The sequence below is a fragment of the Cebidichthys violaceus genome, unplaced genomic scaffold (genome assembly GCF_023349555.1).
Source record: "Cebidichthys violaceus isolate CVI_PGR_0920_01 unplaced genomic scaffold, fCebVio1.0.p SCAF_70, whole genome shotgun sequence".
In the NCBI taxonomy this organism is placed as follows: Eukaryota; Metazoa; Chordata; class Actinopteri; order Perciformes; family Stichaeidae; genus Cebidichthys; species Cebidichthys violaceus.
In genome coordinates this window covers 1061438-1080331 of record NW_027176928.1, presented here as the reverse complement: position 1 = coordinate 1080331, position 18894 = coordinate 1061438, and the positions used below count along the sequence as shown (strand labels likewise).

Sequence of the window (18894 nt, the reverse complement as noted above, 5' to 3'; positions counted from 1 at the left end):
GATTTGGAACTAAGCGACATATTTTATGTATATCTTTTCATATTATATTTAATGCGTAACAACAACAGCACATAAGAACGCATCAACTGTACAATTAACCCAAATAGTGAACGCAATAACTGCAGGATACATTTTTTTTGACCTGTCAATACTATTTATAGGAACTTTAAATGCAATTGTCAGTCTGTATTCTGTATGTTTTTCAAATGTTACAATCATTCATACTAAATATGTGTCTGTTTTGACAGATTCTGTGTTTTTCTTCTCCCCAACGCTTTGGCCATCGCTCTCTTTTAGCTCTTTTGTTCTTTTGACTGCGTACCTTTTTAATGCAGGCCGTTCAGCAGAGAGGTGAACATGTAGCTGTTGTTCCGGTCTTCACCGTGTCCTGATCCGGTTTATATCTTCCACAATAACCTCTGAAAATAACAATTTCATTTGGTTTTCGTCTCAGAAATTGTATCGAGTACAGACGGCTGCTCGTTTCCGGATCTCCTCCGGACCGCCGCGTGCTAACGAAGAGCGGCTAAAGCACGGCCAAGTGAGTGAAAGATTCCAAAATTGTTGTATTTAAAAATCAATTAATAGCAACAACGTAAACAAACGAGCACAAAGTGTAACGTGGATTTCATGCTAAAACCTGCACAAATAAAAACTTGTTTTTACTAAATTCAGGCTTAGATCACACACCGGAGTGTATTCAAGATGTCCCCCCCCCCCCCCCCCCCCCACATTAGTTATTTCAGTATAACACCACCGGGCTGTTGAGGTCTGCTAACCCCTTCAGGTGATATTAATAAGTCATCACACACATAAGCGTCAGCAGAATATTCATAACGAGGTTCTGGCTGTTAAACTAGAAGCCGTCTCCTCTGCAGCTCATCTCGCTGAATACGTTCATAAAGTGAATTACTTTGTATTTCTCTTTAATAATACTTTTCACTGCAAAGCCTGCGTACAGAACTCACTTCCCCCGTGGGTTTAACGTTTTCTACGTTTGAACTTGAACGCTGAGACTTAAGACTTAAGAAGAGAACTCTGAAAAGGCCGCGGTGTCCTGACTGCATTGTTACTTAAATCAAATGAAAATCTGTGCAACTTCTGCCGAGCTTTAACTTTACTTTAGAAACCTTATTGTGTTATAAATAAGACATGCGCAATCCACATGTGAATAGGGTAAAATAATAATAATAATAATAACAGATATCACCATGAAACCGCCCCTGTTTATTACTGACATGAAGACGATTTCATTTTGTCGTTTATGTTTAAAATATGCAAACGATCCATTATCTTGTTCAATATGTGCAAATTTGGATACATTTCCAGAACAAAAATCTGAAGCCAGGTTCAAAATTCTTGTTTCATTTTATTGCCGTATAAGAGTCAGAGGATTTTACAGAGGGGATTTATGATATTTATGCTAGTTGTGTCACCTCACCTAAAATGTAGCATAAATGAGTGTGTGAATGCTGTGTGAACAAACCCCTCTGTAGAAAGCTTCAGGACACAGAGAGGAATGAACGTGTGAAGTTTGGTGGATGTCAGAGCTACTGAAGTGGAGATTTCTGGATCAGAGTCTGAGAAAAACGCCATTTAGAGAAAACGTCCTATAAAGAGACATTTAGAAGACTCTACAGGTGAATAGGGTCAAAAAATTAACTCATAGATATCAACATGAAACTTCACCAGTTCATCACTCACATTAAGACGAGTATTTTTTGTATTACACGTTTTCTGAAATGTTATGTTTAAATATGCAAATGAGGCATTATCTAATGGTAACTTTTGGCGAATTTGGTAGAAATCTACAGACGCAAACAGACAGAGTAGTGAAATAAAGGAGATAAGATAATCCTTCATTAGTCCTGCGGTGGGGAAATTCACGAATCGCTCCTCTCGTCTGAAAGAAGACGTGTTGTGGAAGCAGAACAGCCTAAATTAGCTCTAAATTGATTGGAGCATTCAAAAAGCGCTGCTTTAGCCCGTAGTGTCTCGTCTTGAGCTCGAGACAAATTATTTCTTGTAGACGTTATTTTGTAATTTTTTTTTTTTTGGTGGCTCTTGGCAGTCTGAAGCGTCTTTCTGGAGGAATCGATTCAAACTGTGGGCACAATGGATGGACAGAAGAGTTTCTTCTTCTGTGGTTTCTTTATAATTTGAACGGAAAACGAAACCACGGTAGAACCGGTTTAACGTTTATTAATGACGCTTGGGATTGATATATGTCTGGATACATATATAAATTATGATAAATGTAATAAATATACATTTGTTGACGGTCAACCAATCAGCTCTATAGTCCCAGAAGCCTTTGCAGGAGAACATGTTTCTTTATTGTATTAAAATCTGAACTAAAATCCATAAAGACAACAAGGTTTCAGTTCAGCTTTTAATACAATGAAGGCCAATGTTCCAGATGGAACGTTGCAAAATGAAATAATAATATTGTCGAGTTGACAATAAGAGAAACAGAAATCAATACATTGCCTGTGGGCTCTCAGTATCCGTCCCGTATCAAATTGATCACATTGCTGTATTTCTGTCCCGAGATGTGATTTGTCGCTCTATTTTCCCAGCGAGCGCGGCGACGGATCGCAAAATCAATAAACGCGGCGTCTGCGTACCTCTCTTTCTTCAGCAGCTCCTGGCTGATATTGACCAGCTGCCCAGAGGCATCGTGGGACTTCCTGGTCATGGACTCCAGCTCCGCCTCCAAGCGCATCTGCTCCCGGGCCTGGGCCTCGGCTTTCTTTTCCCCCGAGCGAACTTTGGCCTCCAGCGCTGGCGGAAGAGAAATGAGAAGCTCCGCTTTATTCGGCATTTAGAAATCAGTAACAACTCGTGAATTAATGATAACGTGCTATCATGTAGTTTTAACAACTAGAACTATATAACTCCTCCTATGAAGCATCAAAAACTGGTATATTATAGCTGGTGGATCATATAAAACAGTGGAATTATCATCAAAATGATCACAGCTGGGATATACTGTGTTACCAATAACTGTAAACAAATATATTAAAGTCCGGTTTGGGATGAAGTAACTACAGAAGCGGCGTCACTTAAGTACGGAGGTTAGTTACTTTATCGCTCTTCATACGCGGGTTGAATGAAGGTGTGAAGTTTGGTGGATGTCAGAGCTACTGAAGTGGAGATTTCTGGATCAGAGTCTGAGAAAAACGCCATTTAGAGAAAAAACGTCCTTTAAAAGAGACGTTTAGAAGACTCTACAGGTGAATGGGGTCAAAAAATGAACTCATAGATATCAACATGAAACTTCACCACTTCATCACTCACATTAAGACGAGTATTTTTTGTATTACACGTTTTCTGAAATGTTATGTTTAAATATGCAAATGAGGCATTATGTCATGGTAACGTTTGGTGAATTTAGTAGAAATCTACAGACGCAAACAGACAGAGTATTGAAATGAAGGAGATAAGATAATCCTTCATTAGTCCCGCGGTGGGGGAATTCACAAATTGATTACGTATGTTTTAATTGATCTGTGGAACGTGACAGCTCACCATGACTGACCACCATCTTCTCTGTCGGCTCTATATTTTGTGTGAGGAGAACGCCGGTTACTCCGCCGTTAGAAAAGGGATCCCCGACTCGAACCGCGCAGATGAGGTTGACGGAGCAGAGTAATGAAACGCTTCTTTTCCCCTTTGTGTCTCATATAGTCTGCAGTGACTGGAGTGTGTTTCGGGCTTCCTTTGAAGTGATGGAACTTTAGGGTTTTTAAAAAAAAACAAAAAAAAACAGAGACAGCAAGGTCGACAGATTTCTCAGCGACGATCAAAGAACGGTACGGTGAAGACGAACGCGGTGAAGAATGAAGCGGAGCCTTGCAGTCGCTGCCCAGGGGCAAGAACGACACTAACGAGGGTCGATTACGTAAATATGACGCGGATAACGAGTTTAATTATTGAGAAATGTGTCAAATTATTCCCAAAACAAAAACTCAAAACGCTTCATCCAATAGCAAACACGATCTGACAGAACAACAATTTACAGGAGACACAAAAGTGTTTTTATAATCCCCTTTTACCACCTATGCGATGGGAAAATATGCGCGTTGGCATACATAAATGGCGAAATGTTCCAGCCATCCAGACAAGCCATCAAGCTGTAAACATGGAATTAAAACCCCGTCAGCGGCGTCAGAATGTCCGCTCGTTGCATGTTCGGGTTGTCAGGATCAACTCAAGTTCGACACATTTCAGACAGGGCGACAGGTGTTTCAGTTTAACGAGCGGCCGTGTTAACCGGTGACTCCCCTTGCCCGGAAAATGCGTCCGTGGTTGCTCGTGGCGACTTAATGGCCCGGCGTAGATAGTAAACACGGATGAGTCCGTATTTATAATTGATTGAAGGCTTTTTTTTATTTTTTATTACGAGGACGGCCCACATGTTCTGTTGGTGTTTTCAACAGCTGCCGCCACTACGAGCCACCGCGGACACAGAGTCGCCGGACAACACGGCCACTAGTTAAACCGACACACCGGTGGCGTCCGTGTTTATGCAGCTCGGCAAAAGTCAAACCTCAAGAGCCTCGGTCGTCGCTCTGTAAAGTGACATTTACCTCCCGTCTGGCTCCGCAGGGCTTCGACCTGGGAGGTGAGAGTGGAGACCTCTTTCTCCCTTTTCAGCAACTTCTCCATTGTTTCTGTAGATTAAGCGACCAACAGACGTTATTGACGTTATGTTTGAATTATGAAATAGAGATGAAACTTTGCTCCTTTGCTGCTGACTCCAGAAGAACCTCATACAAACATCACATCTACCCCTTTAAAGCGTGTTGAGTCTTTATGGATTCAAAACTGCATCAATGACTTGTTTTCATGTTTTAGTCGATACCTTCGATATTCTGTTTCAGCTTCATCTTCTCATCTGATATTTCGTTGTCCTCGATCACCTGGAGAAGGAGGACAGAGTGAAGAGGGTTTAGATCAAAGCGACGACAGCGTATCGATATCTGGATCTGGATTTCTAAGTTCCTCGTCTGCCACGCACATTTGCGTCGCGGGTTGTGTAGTGGTCCGCCTGGATGGCCTGCAGCTGGTTGGCCGTCACCCTCAGCTTCTCCTCCAGCCTCTGGATCTCCTCCCGGCTCTCCGCCTGGGCCTTCTGCAGAGCCTGATGGTCGGCCATCTTCTTCTCCGACAGCTCCAGCCGCTCTCTCAGCTGCTCCGTGCTTTTGTCCCGCTCCGTCCGAAGCTTCTCCGCCTCCGCCAGCCTCTGCTCCGCCTTCTGCAGCTTATCGGTCGCCTCCTCCAGGGGCCGCCGGCCGCCGTTGGCCCGAGCCTCAGCCCTCCACGCCTGGTTGCCCTCGGCCAGCTGGTCCTTGGCCTCCTGGAGGCGGGTGCAGAAGTCTTCGCGCTCCTTGGTCAGGATGGCGGCTTCGATCTTGTGTTTGGCCTTGAGGTTCTCCACCTCCAGCTGGTGCTCCGTCTTCAGGCTCTCCACGGTGGCTCTCAGCTCCTGGGCGTCCTGCTCGGAGCCCTCCGGAGTGGGGTGATCGCTGCGCAACGAGGCCTTCAGCTCCTCCAAGGAGCGTTGGTGGTCGATCGTTAGAGTGTCGAATTTAACCTGCAGAGGGAAGTGAGGAGAATTTATACTGGTTGTGTTATCTGGGAAAAAAAAACATTAAAAGGCTGGGTTGGTAATCTTCTTCAAAAAACATTACATCCAGACAAGGTAGCCCCGCCCCTAAATCACCTCCTGCTTTATGGTCTGTTTGACTCTAAATGGACCATAATGTACTAAATGAACATCATGCTGTATTGAAGAAGACTTGAAACTAGAGATTGAGACCATAAACTCATGTTTACAAAGTTTACTGAGGGAATAAATCAAGAGAGAAGTAGAGTCATTTTAGACTAGACTTCTATACGACCAGAGGAGTCGCCCCCTGATGGACACTAGAGAGAATGCAGCTTTAAGACATGAACATTAACTCTTGCTAGTTTCTGAACGTTCTCATCCTTGCTTTGTGATCTTGGTGAGCATGCATACTTTCACAGAGCCGCACTGATGTAATGTGTTCAAACAGAAATAAAGCAGAATACCTTCCAGGTGTCCATCATCTCCACGTTCTCCTTGGTGGCCTGTTGGACTTTCTGCTTCATCTCACTGACCTCCCGGCTCCTTTTCTCCACCTCCGCCTTCAGCGAGTCCACCTCCTGCCGGCTGGCCGCCAACGCCGCCTCGTACTTCTCCTTGAGCTCGCTGCTCTCCTTGCTGTGCTCGCGGCCCGCCGACACCAGCTGCGCGCGCAGGACCAGGGTCTCCGGCTGGGCCTCGGACCCCGGGGCCGCGTCGCCGTCGCCGGCCCCCTGCGAGCCGGCGTCGGACCCCCTGAGTTTGGTCTGGAGGTTCTCCATCTCGGCTCTCCTGAGGCTGAGCTCCTGCTCCAGCTGCATGATGCGACTCTGCTCTTCGACTGTGGTTTGCTGGCGGGTAAGAACAACAAAACACGACATCCATCACTGCGGCAGGAAAGATGTCGGCCTTTTTTTTCTTTTTTTTTTTAAAGAACGACATTATTAAACGCAACGGGCGGGAGGCCCTGCGAGTCAACGACGTCATTCCAGAGAAAAGGAGAAGGAATCAGGCCTCAGGAAGAGGAACTCAGAGGGAAACCCCCTGAAGATCCTTGAGAGGGCTGGAGATCAGTCGCATTCCAGTGAACACAGAGTACAAATAAAGGACATTGAGCATGTGGACAGTGACAAACTGCATCATTTCGGCTCCCTGCTGGTCTCCTACGATACAAGATGATACAAGGACTGAGGAACGGCCACGTCAGCATTTATGCAGATCTAACTTACAGTATGTGTTTTAATGTTCCAATTAGTGTGCAAGGCCCTCCGAGTTGTTTTTCATGCATCGATTATGAGATTTTGGTCATTTTTGCTTTCATAACACGTCTGTAGATTTCTCCATAGTTCACCAAAAGTTCCCATTAGATAATGCCTCATTTGCATATTTAAACAACGTATGTATTTAACTGGGGAAGTGTCATGGTGATATCTAACGCTCTGCTATTGGAATTTACATCTGTGGTCACTTTAAAAAAAAAAAAAAAAAAAAAAGCAGCTCAGGATCCATTTGTTTAAAATAGATCTTTAAGTTAAATTATTATTGTGATTAAGTCCTCTGAATATGTCCTTTCTTATCATATCATTTCCCTTTTTTTTTCTTTCTTCTAACTATAGTTGCTTAATATTCTAGAGGAGTACCGTCGACATGCTGGCACCGCTTTGGGTTGGCGTCTCACAGACAGATGTCACAACAAACACATTATCCTCATCTTTTACGACGGCGCCGTCGTCATATTTTAAAGCCGGTCCCCCCCCCCCCCCCCCCCCCCCCCCCCCAGTCACTCGTTGAATCATCTTCATCCGGAGACACAAGCGGAGCCAAAAGGGGTCAACGTGTCACTGTCCAAAAAAATATATATATATATATATACACATGTGTGCAGCTCACACTGTGTGTGTGCAGAGAGGTGGAGGATGAGAGGAGAGCACAGCCATGCTCTGATCATCGAGAAGCAGCCAAGCAAAATGTGTATTAAATAAAAAAAAAGAAGAAGTAAGTCTGGGAAGACCGTCTACCGGACCTCGGAGTCACTGGTTGGTTCACAGAAGTAGTTTGAGGAGCATTCAGGTTATTAAGGCACAAACACACAGAGCGGAAGAGCAGAAAGAGTCTACGCAGGATTAACGTCCTCGAACAGCTTCTGAAGTCGACGTGAAGTTGAAGAGTTGAGATCAAAGCCAAAACAAGATCAAATCTGTTGGTTTTTTGTAGTTGTTTTTGTTGTTGTTGTTGTTGTTCTTCACCTTGGTTCTCTTACCCAACCTCGAGGACACTGCACCATGAGAGCATCCTCCCTGTGGGCAGAAGCAGACCTTACCGCGTTAAAAATCCAGCGTTTCAAAGTGTTCTGTTATCTTTTGATTCCTGGAAAGCGAGAGTGTCGAGCCGGGACGGTTTGATGTCACTGTGAACAGGTCAGCTTCACAGGTCACAGTGGTGGAGAGCAGATCCTGGTGAATGAATGTAACCACCGGGACTTATCTCCAAAAAAAAAAAAAAAAAACACGTTCCTCTAACAATCAGCGATGACGCAATTTAGCGAAAGTTCTCACGTGTTCCTATCGAAACACGAGCAGGGAGCTCGTTCTCCGTTTATGAATCTTTAAAAAAAAAAAAAAAACGCAGCTGGCAGCCGATCCGAAAAGGCCGACCTTTTAAATAATAAAATAAAAGATATTTATCGCAATTTAAAAGAGGATTAGCAGCAGCGACTGAAGCGGCCGATGTGCGAGGGGAAGCGCTGGGTCGACAGTGAGGAGCGTCGTCACTGTGACTCGGTGATGTGATGAAGCAATGAAGGAGAGGATGAAGAAGAGGATGAATACGCTTTATTGTTTACTTATGGAAGCGGCCTTGGCGGAGTGCCCTTCTAGTTTCCCACTTTGTTAAATTATTTAGAAAAAGAAGCCAAATACTTTACTCAACGACATATTTCTGACGTGTATTTTAAAAGATAACGCTGGAAGTAATATCATATTTTGGGTATTTCAACAACTCCCAAGAAAGAAAAAAAAAGGTCCAAAGCCTTAGATTAAAAATAACAACTGAGATTACGGGGCCGTTATATGTGATTTGATATGAATTGGGACACATTATGTCACTGTCAACATAGAAGCAAACAGGGTGCACACGGGCTACAGGCAGAGGTGCGTTTGTTTTACCCTCCTCTTCTCTAAGTCTCTCTGAAGCGCCTCTGCTCTCGACTTTTCGAGGAGCAGACTCTGCTCGAGCTGACGAATGTGGGCGCGCTCCGACTTCCTCTGAGTCTACAGAGACAAAGAGAAAGACAGGGAGGAACAAGAGACTGAGAGAAAAGAGGAGGAGGAAGAAGAAGGAGGAGAAGAAAGAAGAAAGAAAGAAAAAAAAGAGCCATACAGATCCGAGGGGAATGATAGAGTTGATCATGTGACCAGGAGAGATTTAGGCTCTGATCTAGAAGGTTTTTTTTTTTTTTTTTAGGGAGGGACAACTCTACTGGAGACATTTAGTCTGTGCTGTTCGGCCTGCACTCATATTCAAGGTATTACGGTAAAGATAACCAACTGGTTTCTCATCAAATTCCATAAAAAGACAAAAAACAATAGATAAATCCTACTAACACGTATTTCCTGTGTATCCGAAGCCTGATATTTATGCTTTTTATTTGAATTAAAACTATATATTTGTGACATAGACTGACTATAAGAAGTGAGTCACTGTGACGTCACCCATCGGTTTGTGGACTACGCTTTTGAAGCCTCGAGTTCGGCGTCTTTGTTTTTGGCCGTCGCCATTTTGTTGCGTTTGCAACCAGACGTGAAACAACACGGCGGAGTGACGCGCAACCAAACGCTGAAGAAGACATTTGTTTGGCGACCAAAATGTCCCAAATTTACTTTCAATGAAGTGAAAACACTGTGAAGACGGAAAACTCTCAGACCGGACAACGCCGTGGTAGAGGCCTGTCAATCAGCGTGTAGCCCCGCCCCTAAATCACCCCCTGCTTTATGGTCTGTTTGACTCTAAATGGATCATAATGTACTAAATGAACATCATGCTGTATTGAAGAAGACTTGAAACTAGAGATTGAGACCATAAACTCATGTTTACAATGTTTACTGAGGGAATAAATAAGTAAATACATATTTTAACGTCATCCTCGATTATAAAGAAGGTCAATCTGTATCCTCAGGCAGCAGTCTTTGTCCTTTTGTCTAAAAACACGTCACTGTTCTATAGACTGTGCAACCACAAATGTGTTTCTTGGTGTCCATATTAGGCGGCTAAATGCAGTATTTACCTCTCATTCGGGTTCTTTGTGGAGTGACAGACAGGAGAGCGAGGACAGGTGGTGCACCGTCTCTAATGGATTGCACACTTAGCGCAGACTAAAAATGAGTCTTCGTCGCAGTCGGCCTGCTTTTAAATCCTTGCATAAGTAACGCTGCAGCTGAAAGTCCGTACAGCTGAGGTAAGCAGGCGGTCAGACGTTGAGAGGGGTTCACGTCCACGGCGTCCTCTCACTAAACCTAATCTTTAAAATGTTTGCATGTGTTCCGCAGAAAATGTTGAGGTGCACAGATCTGCTTCTGTGCGTCCAAAAGACGTTAACGCTCTTCTCCGCACGTATATAGACCCTGATAGATCGTATTCTCAGGGTCCACGATACTAAAGGACACACTGGGTTTTAGCATGTGCAGGTACATTTATTCTAACATTGATACAGTTTATAGGTTCTAATTATGTATGGATAAATACCTCCAGGTCTCCTTTGGTGATGGATTCCTCCTCTACTCTGAACTGGAGGTCCTCCACTTTCCTGAAGAAGGAGAAATGAAGGAATTTTGTTTTTGAAATGATGATAAAAATGTAAAATTGTGACGAAGTTTGAAGCACAAGACGCAGGAACAAGAATAGGAATTCTCTTTGGAATATAAAAGGGTTCTCGTTAGAACCCCTTGGATGGGTTCTTGATGAAACCTTACGGCATAAAAAGGTTCTTGATAGAACCCCCTGGGTGGGTTCTAGATTAAAACCCTTGTACTATAAAAGTGTTCTTGGTAGAACCCTTTGGGTGGGTTCTTGTTCGCACCCTTAAAAGGTGGAAAGGTTCTAGATGGAACTAAAACACCACAAAAAGGTTCAATGTAGACCCTCTAATGGAGGGGTCTGGGGGGGGGGGGGTTCTCCTTTCACAGATAGTTCTAGGCAGAACCCTCGGAAAGTCTTCCAGGTGGAACCTTTATAAAAGGCTCTAGGAGGAAACAATAAGGGTTCTACTATGATGACAAGCCAAATAACTCTAAATGGTTGTAGCTAGAACCTATAAGAGTTTACTTTCCCTCCTTGTAACAACATGAACGCTGGTTCTCCAAAGATCTTTAGGAATGACAGTGAAAGGAACAAGAAGACTATTTAATGTGTAATGATTTAAGACAAATATAAAACCTTATGTTCTAGATGCAGGTACCTGCACTGTTACAGGAGAGAGCGATTACCTTTTCTCTTCTTCCAGCTGATTGGTCAGTTCCAGTTTGTCTTTCTGAGTGCTGGCCAGCATGGCTTTGACTTGTTGCAGGGTGCTCTCGTTCTCCGTTATGAACTGTGGACGGTAAGAGACGACGTTTAACGCTCCACAAGTCATGTCGGCGGTTCGGTTCGTGCCGAACACTTCAACAGAAAGGCCGTGTGCAACATCTCGTTTCATACCTGCATGTGCTGCACCTTGAGCACGCTCAGGTCCTTCTCCACCTCACAGATGTGGCTGGTGGCCTTGGCCATGTCGGCTCTCTCCAGGTCCCTCTCGGCCAGCAGCTGCTCGATGTGCTGCTGCTTCTCCTTCAGGGCCTCCTGCAGCGCCGTGGTGCCCGAGATCTTACGGGCGTAGCGGGACGACGTCTCGGTCAGCTGAGACCAGGAAGGACGTAAAGCATTAGACGGGTTGAGGGAGGGATTCAAATAATAACAATAATGCAAGGGAACAAAGTTATTCTACAGTAGAACCCCCTGGGCGGGTTCTAGAGGAAACCCTTGGAATATAAAAGGGTTCCAAGGGTAGAATACCCTGGGTGGGTTCTAGATGGAACCCCTGGAATAGAGAAGGGCTCCCCCGTAGAACTCCCTGGGTGGGTTCTAGATGGAACCCTTGGAATATAAAAGGGTTCTTGGTTGAACTCCCTGGGCGGGTTCTAGATGAAACCCTTGGAATACAAACGGGTTCTTGGTTGAACTCCCTGGGCGGGTTCTAGATGAAACCCTTGGAATATAAAAGGGTTTTCAGAAGAACACCCTGGGTGGGTTTTAGATAAAACCCCTGGAATATAAAATTGTTCTTGGTGGAACCCATTGGGTGGGCTCTAGAGGAAACCCTTGGAATATAAAAGGGTTCAATGGTAGAATACCCTTGGTGGGTTCTAGATAAAACCCCTGGAATATAAACAGGTTCTCGGTTAAACTCCCGTGGTGGGTTTTAGAAGAAACCCCTGGAATATAAAATTGTTCTTGGTGGAACCCCTTGGGTGGGTTCTAGAGGAGACCCTTGGAATATAAACAGGTTCTTGGTAAAATGCCCTGGGTGGGTTACAGAAGAAACCATTTGAAATATGAAAAAGTTCTCGGTAGAACACCCTGAGTGGGTTCTAGATGCAACCCTGAATATAGAAGGGTTCTCTGTCGGACCCCTTGAGTGGGTTCTAGATGAAACATGAAACATTAGACAGGTTGAGGAAGGGATGAAACTGTAAATAATGAAAAGGGAACACAGTTGAGAGGCTAAAAAAAGGTTAAGAAGCTGCACACGTTCCCCTCAGATCACCTCTGATTAAGATCAAAATGTGAATTTCTCAAAGAGATCAAAGTAAAATGATGTAATGATCACAGGAGAACAGCTCTTCTGTGATCTCCACACAACAGGCTTCTAAGTAATATTTCATGATTATGAGAAAACAGGTTCATGATCAAATCATGATCGTTGGAATAACTATTTTGTTAAACTGACATAACGGCTGCTTTCATGTAATCACAGATTAATTATTTCATGAAAAGGCAAAGCTTGTTATCTCTCAGAAAACAATAAGACGTCATGAGATACAAGAGATAACAAACACCGTAGCGTTCCCACGACAAGAGAATTGTTATCTTTCATCTTTTTAACATCATCGGCAACACGAGGCTTCAAAGAATACATATTTCTCAGCCTAACATATCACCAGCATCAGAAGCTCAAGCGTTAAATAAGAGCTGAAAGATGCAACGTTCCCTCTGACCACTAGATGGTGCTCTTTGACCAGATTCCTGCCTCACTCGAGCGATCAGGTCAACTCGGAGTAACCCCGACAACGGGACTAATAGAAATAACACCGGTTATTTTTACCTGCAGAATGTAGAACACTGAACATCACAAGAAACAGCAGAAATACTTCCTGTACCCAGAAATTAGGGACAGAACCTAAACTCGGAAATAAGGGTTCCAATAGCGTTCTGAGGTTTTATTTTTGCTTGTGAAGAACCCTTTTTTAAGAAAGTTTTTTTTTAAGGATTGTTGAAAGCATGACACACTCGCAAAAACTGTGGTTCTAAATTAAACCCTGTGAATATAAATGGGTTCTCGGTAGAACCCCTGGGTGTGGGTTCTAGATGAAACCCTTGGACTATAATCTGGTTCTCAGTAGAACCATGGGTGGGTTCGTGTTAGCACCCTGAGAAGGTGAAAATGTTCTGAATAGAACCTCCAGAGAGGTGTCTGGTTGGACCATAAAGCCAAAGAGGGTTCCACCCAGAGGGTTCTGGGTGGAACTTTCAACAGATGGTTCTACAGGTGGAACCCCTAGTGAGAATCATTTGAAAGGGTTACAGGTGAAACCTTAATAAAATGTTCTGCCAGGAACAACAAGGGTTCTCCTATGGGGACATGCCAAAGAACCCTAAATGGTTCTACCTGACACCTTTATTTCTCAGAGTGTCCTTCACCTCCTTGTAACAACATGAACTCTGGTCCACCAAAAATTTATGGAACCACAGTGGGGAAGAATATTTTGTGCAGCTCTTCTAAGAACCGCTGCCAACAATCAAGGAAAGTAAAGGGCAGGGTTCTCCAGCCGAGATCTGGCTTAGAACCAGCAGCTAAAATCAATGTGAGCTGCTGCTGCCAACTGCTCCTGAGGTTGATCGTCTTAAAGGCACAGTGCGCCGGAGCAAAACGCAAAGTCAGACAAGCTGAGCTTCACACTGCAACGACATGCAAAGTGCTGACTCAGCTCAGCAGATATAAGGGAGGATGTATAAGGAGGAGGAGCATAAAATGAAATAATTAAAGAAAATAAATGATCAAAACACATCTTCAAGGTTAGAAGCACTAGATTTAGATGTGAAAATGTGTTTTTATAATAAAAAAAAATTATATATAAAAATATAAATAAATAAATATCAAAATATATAAAAATATAATATATATATATATATATATATATACACACACACACACAGTATATACATATATATATAAAATGTATATATACAGTATATATACATATATATATATATATATAAGGAATGATAAAAGATATTTAGTGCTTCTAACCTGAAGATGTGTTTTTATAATTAAGAAATATATACATATATATATATATACACACACACATACTGTATATACATACATATATATATATATATATATATAAAAAAAAAGCTGTATATATATAAACTGTATATATATATATATATATATACATATATACTTTATATATATATATATATATATATATATATATATATATATATATGTGTGTATATATATATATATATATATATATAGTATATACATATATACTGTATATATATATATATATATATATATAAAAAAGACAAAAATATATATACAGTATATATATATATATATATATATATATATATTTTTATATATATATATATAAGGAATGATAAAAGACATAGTGCTTCTAACCTGAATATGTGTTTTTATAATTTTATACATATATTATTATTAAATATATATATAATACATTATAAAACACATATTCAGGTTTATATATATATATATATATATATATATATATATATATATATAAAAATTATAATGTAATTTTAAGCCACTTTTATATATTTTTACACTTTACAGTTTTAAGGTAAATATTTGGGGAATAATAGTTTGCTTATCTCCTTTTTACAAAGAGTAAGAGGAGAAAATTGATACCATTTGTCAGTACAGTAAATGTTTGGGCGACTCAGGCGGAGCGAGTCGTCTACTAATCACAGGGTTGGCGGTTTGATTCCTCCTCCCGGCCACATGTTGAAGTCTCTGAAGCAGCTGCGGCTTCATGTTTATCTTACACGGCACCACGGCGGTATCGAACCTTCTCATCTAACGCTCTGCAAGAAAGCGAGTAGCGAGTAGCGAGTAGCGAGTGTCATCTCACCAGTCCGGTCCGGCTCGGCCGCCCGCCCACGGAGGAGGCCACCGAGCTGACGGAGCTGATGGAGGAGCTGCTGGGGCTGTGGACCAGGGAGGAGACCCCCATGGCCATCCGCTTGCTCTTCTTGGCCTTGGCCGGGCTGGTGGAGGGGAAGCCGATGCGGATCACCTTGTGGATCGGAGCAAACAGGCCAAACTTGTGAAGACACTGAAAGTATCTGCAGGGAGAGAGGAGAGATTCGTTTAGCGCAGAGGGTTTATAGAAACTGCGCTCCTGGTCATGATTGGAAATGACGATGCTTCAGGAACCAGTTAAATAGTAGCATCTAAGTTTCCTGACCGTCACTGTTGTGACTCTATCGCAGTAAATCCGCCCACACACCCGACAATTAAAATCAAACCCTGGGGTGGTGTTCTGCTACAGGCGGAGTCTCCCGGACCACATTTCTGTCACGATGACTCACAAACAGACTCACAAGGTGAAAACAACACATTTAACGGGATTAAAAACAGTTTCAAAACGAGACCACGTCTGTAGTAGAAACAAACAAAGGAATGTGCTTCTGGATCTGGACTTGACGTGAGAAAACGTGTCTTTTTCTTCCATTTGTTCCCCCGTTTCAATACGATTTGAAACGGTTTGTTATTTCTGGAGGGAGAAGGATGCGTGTTGTGCTCTCAATGAACACGATACACGGGATGGATATGAAACATAAAAACACTGAAGCTTGTGGGTCATTCAGAGTTATTTCACGAACAAGCAGACGAGAGAACAAACGACTGAACAGATGGAGACACAGTCTTCCTCTATATTTCCCTTTAGGAGGATTTTGAAGCGCTTGAAGCACACACAGTGTGTGTGTGTGTGTGTGTGTGTGTGTGTGTGTGTGTGTGTGTGTGCGTGTGCGCGTGTGTTTACCTTGTACCAGCCACAGCGCCATCGTTCTTCCCCAGGGGCTCATCCAGCTCGACCCCACACCATTCACCCTTGGCGAAGTCCGTCTCTCCCATGTAGCGAATGACTCCCATCTTCGAGCCTCCCACCTTGACAGCAGGGGAGGAAGAGGCGGTCCGACCGTTAAAGCGTGTTCACGCCAGACGAATTTGCACACAGCAGTTCTGACACTGAACACAAGGCGGCGCATTGAGCTAGAAGCGCGTATAGGGAAGGGCCTGGTGATGAGAATCAGGTGTGTGAGGACGGGAAACGAACAGTTTTTGACCGTTGTCAATGTGGCGTGTCAGCCATGTTTGAGGCATGAACGTCAGAACAAGTCCCCCCCCCCCCCCCCCCCCCCCCCCCCAGGGTTCATGAACTGTAAACGACGCTCCGCTCAATATAAACTCCTCAGATGTTAGACCTCGCGACCCTAAATGGGAACTCTGCGTTTGTTATTTAACGCTCTGACGGCGTTTTTTTGCCGGCGGCGAGGCTCCCGGGATTTGTGGGTCTGTCGGTTTGGTCCGGAATGAAAGGTCTACTGGACCGATTCTCTGTCCTGTGAAACATCTCACCATGGAGGACCGTACAAGTCCCCCCCAGGGCGGATTGTAATAACTCTGGTGATCCCTTAAAAAGGTAAAATTCTGGAGCTTTTTATTCGTGGCTGTCCAGTCAGTGTTGATGGGACTTGTAGTCGGTTGAATCAATACATTCCTCAGAGCTGTATTGACCCAGAGAGCCTGTTGTTTCCAGCGCCGTCGTGACGAAGGAAGAACCAGAATACCTCAGCATCTCTGGTCGCCAAGGCGCTCTGGAGACGGTGCTGAAAACAGAACTTCCTCGTTCTCTTCGATTAAAAATAAAAAAACTGGGAAAATGGCATCCCGAAAAATATGAGCGCAAGGATGCAGTGGCTGAGGATACAGTTGAGTGTTTTAGTGCCGTATTTATGGGATGGCTGAAGCTGTGGCTGCATTAGCCGTGCAGAAGGACGCGCAATGCATCCTGGGTCAATCTCCAAGATTTTCATTTCATTAAATGTCTGTTAAGCCGAAGGAGGCGACGCAATGGTGACCGAGCCTTTTGGCCCACGGATGGAAGTATTGCAATATTTATATATTTGCAGTATTACAAAAAAAAAAAAAAAAAAGGTGCTTCTTCTTGGATTATGTCACTGATGACAAAGCGTGTCGTGAGGATTCACGGTGAAGCATGTGAGACTTCAGAGCCTTTGAATGAAGCGAGGGGAGAAGCAGCTCTGCGGATGCATCATGTGTTCGACCTCGGAGGGCGTTTCTGTGGTTCTTTATAAAAATAAAAAAAAGAATCTTTAGGCTATTTACACAAACCGCAGCAAAGTGCGACCTTAGTTCAAGATCACTGCAAGAGAGCGTTGTGTAGACATGGGCTACGTTTACATGCACACGAGTGTTCCACTGTTATTTAGAACATGACAATATTGAGATTTTGATACGGGTCTTATTCCGAATGTAGCATTTCAATTGAGACGTTTGAAACGTCGCTATTATTCCGGTTTATGGAGCATTTTATTTGGAGTATAAAGTGTTAAAATATGCGTCTCAATCGTAGACGAGTTATAAAAAAACGGACGTTGTAGTCGTGGCGACGCCCACTGGTTTGTGGACTACAGTCGGCATTTTTGACGTCGCATCTTGATTGTTTCGCAACCAGCGAACAGTGACCACATTTGGAGTGCTGAGGATTGACTGTCAATCACCTGTGTAGCCCCGCCCCTAAAGCACATCCCCTGCTTTATGGTCCGTTTGACTCTAAATGGAGCATAATGTACTAAATGAACATCATGCTGTATTGAAGAAGACTGTAAACTAGAGATTGAGACCATAAACTCATGTTTACAATATTTACTGAGGGAATAAATCAAGAGAGAAGTAGAGTTATTTTAGACTAGACTTCTATACGACCAGAGGAGTCGCCCCCTGATGGACACTAGAGAGAATGCAGCACATTTGTGGTAAGAAATGTGAACCACACAAAAGTGTGAAAGAAGACTTGAACAAGTTTTTGAGATTTGCACAAATATGGCAACGCCGACCTTTTCAATATTCAGTTGAAGGAATCAAAGTCTGGAAATATTAGTTAGGGCTGGGCAATATATATTGATATATTGATATAATATACATCAATATTATATCAGAATCGTGATATGAGACTAGATAGCGTCTTAGATTTTGGATGTGGGAGTTTTTTTTCTCGGTTTTAAAGACTCAACACCAAGAGGTCTTTAGCTTTCCGTCCACAACGCGTAATCCGAGATTCACAGAGGCGGTGTTTTCTTTCAGACAGCGGAGGAGGAGGGATCCATCCACGGCAGCGGGATGGATTACAGGAAATAGATGGCTTCACTGATCAATGTGTCAGCAGCAGTCTCTCCTCTCTTAAGTGCTGAAAGTAATCCGGAGTGATTTACAGTATTGACCAGGAGGAAGGCTTCCACCGGCTCTGATGTAACCGTCCCCAGACGCCCGTCAGCGAAAGGAAAGCAATGAGACCCATCGTAGGGGCCGATGATCCCACCGTAGGGGCCGATCGCAGAAGAAACACAATGGCCACCGACATGTTGACCATTTTTTGTCGGGCGATGGTGGATTTTTAAAAAGATACAAAGGATGAAGGCTGGAAGGCTTCCTGTGGAGATCAACCACGCATCCCGTTACACAGCATGAACTGTGAATAGTCCACTGGGACTCTCATCTAATGACTTTCAGCTTCTATGAACTATGTTAGTCTCAAATATATTATTTTTTTTTTTTGGTGAAATAATGTATGTTCAATAATTCAATGAGAAGATCAATACCACTCTCATGTCAGTCTGTTAAGTATAAGGCTACAGCCAGCAGGCTGGTTAGCTTAGCTTAGCATAAAGGCTGGAAACAGGGGGAAACAGCTAGC

At 43.3% G+C, this 18894-nt stretch overlaps 1 protein-coding gene across 6 annotated transcripts in view; it reads right to left on the bottom strand.

The window, feature by feature from the left end:
* Positions 1-18894, bottom strand: part of clip2 (CAP-GLY domain containing linker protein 2) — a 34713-nt gene that overhangs the window by 3425 nt on the left and 12394 nt on the right. For 4 of the 6 annotated variants that reach the window (XM_068736579.1, XM_068736578.1, XM_068736577.1 and 1 more), the window contains 11 exons: positions 15940-16064; positions 15025-15238; positions 11303-11500; positions 11092-11195; positions 10352-10412; positions 8776-8880; positions 6079-6462; positions 5024-5599; positions 4868-4925; positions 4593-4676; positions 2628-2784 (listed from right to left, as the gene is read on the bottom strand). In XM_068736579.1, coding sequence (XP_068592680.1) covers positions 2628-2784; positions 4593-4676; positions 4868-4925; positions 5024-5599; positions 6079-6462; positions 8776-8880; positions 10352-10412; positions 11092-11195; positions 11303-11500; positions 15025-15238; positions 15940-16064 — 2066 coding nt within the window. Of the gene's footprint in view, positions 1-2627; positions 2785-4592; positions 4677-4867; positions 4926-5023; positions 5600-6078; positions 6463-7857; positions 7909-8775; positions 8881-10351; positions 10413-11091; positions 11196-11302; positions 11501-15024; positions 15239-15939; positions 16065-18894 lie in introns of all 6 variants that reach the window. The other 2 variants (XM_068736581.1, XM_068736582.1) reach the window with 2 other exon arrangements.